This window comes from Chrysochloris asiatica, unplaced genomic scaffold (assembly GCF_000296735.1).
Source record: "Chrysochloris asiatica unplaced genomic scaffold, ChrAsi1.0 scaffold00014, whole genome shotgun sequence".
Lineage (NCBI taxonomy): Eukaryota > Metazoa > Chordata > Mammalia > Afrosoricida > Chrysochloridae > Chrysochloris > Chrysochloris asiatica.
In genome coordinates, this window is record NW_006408532.1 from 24424612 (window position 1) to 24431446 (window position 6835).

Genomic DNA, 6835 nt, shown 5'->3' on the forward strand with positions numbered 1-6835 from the left:
GTAGAAAGCCTCATCTTTCTCCCGCGGAGCGGCTGGTAGTTTCGAACCGCTGACCTTAAGGTTCGCAGCCCGATTCGTAACCACTACGCTACCAGAGTAGTAAATTAGGATTAGAGAATAAGCCTTTAAGAAATAATGTTCATTGTAAATGTTTTTCTTATGGAAGTAAATCACAGACATCACTGTATTTACTTACTGAGTTCTACACACTAATGATAACTTTAAAAATATGCTTCTTGCTATCTTCCTAGGCATTCATAGACAATTTTCAAGCAGCCAAGCAAGCCTTAACTGAGGCAACTGTTCAGGCAGCAGGAATGGCTGCTACTGGTGTAAAAGAACTGGCAAAAAGGAGTTCCAGAATGGCACTCGATGTTAACATCAAAGCCCCTGTTGTGGTCATCCCACAGTCTCCAGTTTCTGAAAATGTTTTTGTTGCTGATTTTGGACTAATTACAATGACAAACACATTCCATATGATTGCAGAAAGTCAGAGCAACCCACCACCTGTTATTGATTTAATAACCGTAAAGCTGAGTGAAATGCGACTATACAGGTAAGCTTTTATCTATGTAGAATGCACTAGTTTTCTAACTCATTTGCTTTAAAGGCCATGGTATTGTGAGTCTTTTGTTTACAGTGGGATTTTATTTTAGTGTAACTATACTGAATTTTTTTTGGTTCACTCTCCTGCAAGTATTTTTTGGGGGGCAGGATGAATTATGTTGTTGTTAAGTGCCGTCGAGTTGGTTCTGATGCATAGCGATCCTGTACAAGGTTTCTGAGGAGAGTCTGGTAAGCTTGAACCGCCAGTTTTGGATTCAAACTGACTTTGTATTTGCAGTCCACTGCATTAACCCATAGCGCCAGGCCAGGACTCTAATTTTTATCAGCACTGGACTGCGAACCACAAGGTCTGCAGTTCAAACCCAACAGCTGTTTCTTGGAAACCCTATTCAGGGTCTCTATGAGTTGGAATCAATTCAAAGGCACTTTACAACAACAACAACAAATTTTAAAAACCTGGAAAGGCTTTGAAAATTGTTCTTGAGATAGTGAGAAATACTTCAGAATTTATTATTTGAGAAAGCGTATTTGTGCTCTTTGTAATTAATAAGGCTGTAGAAGAAATGGGGAGATTTTGTAATTCTTTATGATCACAAGACTGTGTAAGAAATCGAGGAATTTCGAATATTTGCTCACTTTGTAAGCACAGATCACCTCAAGTTATATATAGCTTTCTGCTGTGAATTTGTTGTTTTAAAAACGTTGAGTACAGCCTTACATAATCATTGGTAATAGGATTAGGAATTAGGGGGATAAATGAATATCCAGATATTCCTAGAGCTTTTATACTGTGTGCTTTGTTTCTGTCCTATTTGTTGGATTTAGCGCCTTTCCAACTTGGATCCATCTCTTTTTGTACCTCTCATTTGCCCTCTTCTTTCCTTCTGACATTTCTCCTTGATCTCACTCTTTTGTCTAGTGCATTAACTCATAATATTAATTATTTTTTTATCCAAAAATATTATATTTTATGGAGATAGCTTAGAATCGTGTTAAGTAAAAAATAAAATAAATGGCTGACACTGTGAGTATCCAAATATTGCTCCTGTTAATTTGTATTTTTTCTTCCAGTTTTTTTATGTATGCATATATGTCTGACCTAAGCAATATTGGAATTACATTTTGTGTTATAATTTTTTTTCTTTAATGATATGTTATTAGTATTTTCCCATATTGGTACATTGAGTGCATAATTTATCTTGGATGTTTTATTCTCTTCTATCATTTTATCCATTCTAATTTTCTTTTCCTGTTTTAAATTACTGTAATAAGGATTGATATCACTTACATGGTTGTTTATTCATTTCTTTAAGATAACTCGTTTAGGATGAATTTGTAGAAATCAAATTACTCAAAAGGATGTATCGATTTTTCTTGAAATAACTGAAAAACAGTGTTTGAAAATTCACTTACCTATAATTTCTCAGAAAGCACAGAAAACAAATAAGGTTATCTGATTATTTGTTTAGAAATCAGAAGCCCTGGTAGCATAATGGGTTAAATGTTGGGCTACAGGTTTGGCAGTTCAAACCCACCAGCTAGCAGCTCCATAGAAGCTCTATACAGAGTCTCTATAGTCGGAACTGACTCAGTGGCATATAACAGCACCTACTGTCTCCCTTGTAAAGATTTATAGAGTCAGAATCGACTCAATTACATATAGGGCTTTTTCTTTTCTGATTTTAAAAAAAATATCAAAAGTATAGAAGCAGTTCTGTTCAAGTGCTGTGTTGCTAACCAAGAAAGCTTGTGAGTTTTACCTCACCAGTCGCTTCCTGGGAGAAAGATTAGTAGTCCAGTGCTTGTCCAACAGCATCGCACCATGACTCCTTTCTGAGCACTTTGTAGTTGTTGTTGTTAAGTACCATCCAGTTAGTTCCGACTCCTAGCAACCCTACATAGGGTTTCCAAGGGCAGCTGGTAGGTTTGAACCACTAATCTTGCGGTTAGCAGTCCAGTGCTGATCCTGCAGCGCCACACCAGTGTGGATAGCAGTCCAGTATTTGTCTTATAGCACCACTCCTGAGCACTAGTCCTACCTTTATATCTTCTTTGTTGTTGTCTTAAGTGCCAGTCAGTCAGTTCCAACTCATAGCGACCCTGTGTCTGGTTTCCAAGGAGCAGCCGGTAGGTTTGAACTGCCAACTTTGCAGTCAGCATTCCAGTGCTTATTCTACAGTGCCACATCTGGACTGATATCTTCTTGGTAGTGGTTATGTGCTATGGAGTTGGTTCTGATTCATAGCAACCCTGTATAGGGTTTCTGAGGCTGCAAATCTTTATAGGAGCAAAAAGCCTCATCTTTCTCCCAAAGAGCAGCTGGTAGATTTAAACTGCTGACCCTGTGGTTAGTACCCCTACTTGTAATCCACTGTGCTACCAGGGCTCCTTCATTATCTTCTTAGAATAAATACAAGGGGCTTCAGAAAATGTGTGGAAAAATTACATTGTCTTTTTGAATCCTCATAAATTTAACATGAAATTATACATTTTTGTTTTGATCCACAGAAATATTATATAGGTCAACTATTTTTTTTACGTGAGGATGTTCCCTCTGCCATATATCTCAATCAATAAATTAAAAATTTTTATGATGAGATGTTATATAAAGCTTGTTTGCAGATTAAATACACATAATTTTCATTTAAAAAGTTTATTAGCTATGTTGTATATTTTGTCAGTTTTTAACATATTGCAAAATTCTCTTACGTTCATTTCTCTTTGAAATGGAGCACTTCAACTCAGAGAAGGTTTTTAGTGGGACAAACATCTCTCATTATGACATGGAAAGCTGACAGATTTTTTTACTTTTCTTTCTCATAGACACAAAATTACTGATTTTTACTATTTGTACATGAAATAATAGATTTAAGTTGATCTTCGTTTTTTGCTCTTTCTTTTTACTGAGTGCATATAAAACAATTGAAAATATTTTTATTTTTAATTAAAGGTCTCAATATATAAAAGGTGCATACCAGGAGGTACTTGATATACTACTGCCATTCAATCTTGAGGTGGTTGTTGAGCGAAATTTATCCTGGGAGTGGTTCCAGGAGGTGCCATGCTTTAATGTAAATGCTCAGCTAAAGCCCATGGAGGTAACTTTGTAGATGCTTATTGCTTTCTGTTTTGGTGTTGAAAATACTGCATGGGGACATAAGGTATTTTGGGGGACAGAGTTGTCTCTTTAATCACAGTGGTCAGAATTTGAAATAGCAGCTCTATTAACTTAGAATTAATTTTAATGTTTTCTTTACATTCACTCATTCACCAAGTATTTGAATGCCTAATATATGAGTGCTTAAAAAATTTGTGGAAAAACAGAACTAAAAAATAATGGAGATTTTCCACAAACTTTTCAAAGCTCCCTTGTAGGGTACTGTGATAGTACAGGATAGGGGAATGAGATGACAAACAATCTAAGTTATTCACTTGGAAACTGAGTAAAAATTGGTTGCTGTTGATTTGACTTTGATTCTTAGAGCTCCCATGTGTGTCAGAGTAGAATTATGTTCCATGGGGTTTTCAGTATTTGGCTTTTCGGAAGTAGATCGTCAAACCTGTCTTCTAAGGCACCTCTAAGTCGACTTGAACAGCTAACATTTCAGTAATTAAGCACATTAACTGTTTATATGACTGACTTCAACAATCCTAGAAACTAAGTTGTTGCAAAATGCCTTCGAGTCTGTTCTGACTCACAGCGATCCTGTATAGTGTATCTGAGGCTATAAACCTTTACACGAGTAGAAAGCCTCATCTTTCTCCTATGATGAGGCTGATATTCTTGAACCACCGACCTTGTGGTTTGCAGTCCAGCATTTGTCCTATGGAGCCTTCGTATGCACCAGAAACTAAGTTGTTGTTGTTAAGTGCCACCGAGTCGGTTCCGACCCATAGCGACCCTGTACAGGGTTTCCGAGGGTGTAAATCTTTACGGGAGTAGAAAGCCTCATCTTTCTCCCGCGGAGAGGCTGGTAGTTTCGAACCGCTGACATTAAGGTTCGCAGCCCGATTCGTAACCACTATGCTACCAGAGCTTCCTAGAAACTAAGTAGTTGATGGCTTATTTCACCTATGGGGGTGAGAAAGACCAGAGTTAATAGATTAATTCAGTGAAAACGTTAGGCAGCCCGTGTAAAAGTCCTGAAGTAAACAGAGTTGGTCAGATTCAAAGAAGGCCAATATAGATTATCATGAGAAGAGAAATATTAAAGGAAAGAGGCTAGATTATCCAAGGTCTTTGCCAATGATGGTTATATCTGTGTTGGATTTTTAAGTCCATTCAGAAGTCCCGTTTAAGTCCAGTGGAAAACACTGAAGGGGTTTTAGCAAGGGACTTAATTAGGTCCTATTAGGAGTGCTTGTGTGGTGCTTTGGAACAAAGCACTGGACTGCTAACCACAAGGTTGTCAGTTCAAACCCACCAGTTGCTTCTCAGAAATGCACTTAACAATAGCATTATTATTAAGAAACATTATTTCTGTTTGGAGAATGGACTGAAGGGGAATAAAGGTGAAAGCAAGATCACTTAAGAAGAGGCATTTCATTAATGCAGATGAGAGATGGTTGTGATTTAGAATAGAGCCATGACTAAGACACACAAGTGGGCATATTTAAGGTATAATTTGGAAACATAAACAGGATATGCAACTGGATTGGGAAGGTAAAGAATAGAAACAGAGGTAAGTGGCTAGGTGACTGTGTTGAGGTCTTTATTCACTGAAATGCAAAAGGCCTAGAGAGAAGTAGATTTGCAAGGTTTTGAAATCATGAATCTAATTTTGGATTTCAGTTTCAAATGTTTGTTAGACATGGAGATTTAAGGAGCTGGTTGACTTATGTTGTATAGAACTCAGTAGAGAATATTGCTGGTCTAAAAGCTTTGGGAATGATATAAACTTTTCTAGAAAGAGTATGTTTAGGAAGAGAAGGTCCTAAAAGAATGGAAAGGTTAAAGGTAAAAAGGGCAAGTGGGTCGTGCCTTAAGCTTAGTTGTGCCTCCATATAGGCTGACAATCCTTTTTTGTGTCTAATGAGTTGCAAATGGTGTATTTGCAAGTTCATGTTCTACTCTTGGCTGGACTGGAACCAAATTATGTCACGTGCTTAGTGACAACAATATATAATCTGGGAAGCTTCTTTAGGAAACCTACCAAAAAAAAAAAAAAATCATTTTCCACACCTCACTCCCAGTTTCACTTTCTGTTTTCTACCTATAAAAATTGTATTCAGAAAGAATTTTCATTTTACAAATTTCAGACTTCTAAGTCAAAAGCATATTGAGAATTTAAAACACGAGACCAAATAAAAATTCTTAGGTTCTATCTAGTTTAAGAAAATTCAAACTCCTCAGTTTACAAGGGCAGCAGATGGTGTCTTCTTGAAATAAATTTGTGAATTCTTTTAATACTGGAAAACTACAGGTAGAAACATTATAAAACATAAGTGGCATGAATAAGATTCACATAAATTTATTCCTAAAGCATGACATTAGAATGTCACTTTTGAAGTATGCTCAAAGGAAACCTGGTAGAAATAAAACAGTTACATTCTGTGTGATTAAAATGATCCTCCTGGGTCTATAGCAACTAGAAATATAAATCAATTAAAAGAATTTTATTTTATTTTGGCCAAATTGAGGAATGAACCAAAGTGACTAAAGACAGCTGTCTGTTTTAATTAAACATATAGATATGAAACTCAGTCTGTTTTATAATTGCTGTTAAGACAGATCTCATGATGTTAATTTTAGGCTAAATTAGTAACACATGAGGTTTGGAATTTGATCCTTGAGTTCTTTAAGTATGTTTGGATTTAAGCATGTTATGTAACTACTTAAGCTTCAGTAGTTTTTTAATAAAATTTGTTTTGTTTTATAAAATTCAGTTTATTTTATAAAATCAGATTATATTTATACTCACGGTTTTTGTGAGCATACATAAAATTTTACATATAAAATGCATTATGAATGATTTTTCATTATATAAGTATAGTTTATTATTTTTGACTACATGGGATTGCCATGAGTGGGGGCTGAGTAGATGGCAGCTAACAGTTATAACAACAATAAAACATATGTGTAAATTAGGAGATTACAACCAAACAAATAAAAGATAACAAGAAAACTATTTTAAGATCAGACTTCATTTTAAAAGTTTGAATTACTAGGTTAGTTGAAACATTTATAACAAAAAGTTCATTATTTATAGCTTTGCTGGCATTGGCATGCTTAAAGGTTACTAAAGATCATTTGGTCACTTAAAATACT

The 6835-nt window shown here is 35.7% G+C and overlaps 1 protein-coding gene across 1 annotated transcript in view; it reads left to right on the forward strand.

Moving 5' to 3' along the window:
* VPS13A (vacuolar protein sorting 13 homolog A (S. cerevisiae)) overlaps positions 1-6835 on the forward strand; it is a 226439-nt gene that overhangs the window by 108895 nt on the left and 110709 nt on the right. Inside the window, exons 33-34 of the mRNA XM_006835010.1 lie at positions 252-556; positions 3518-3665. Of these exons, the coding sequence (XP_006835073.1) occupies positions 252-556; positions 3518-3665 (453 nt within the window). The remainder of the gene's footprint in view (positions 1-251; positions 557-3517; positions 3666-6835) is intronic.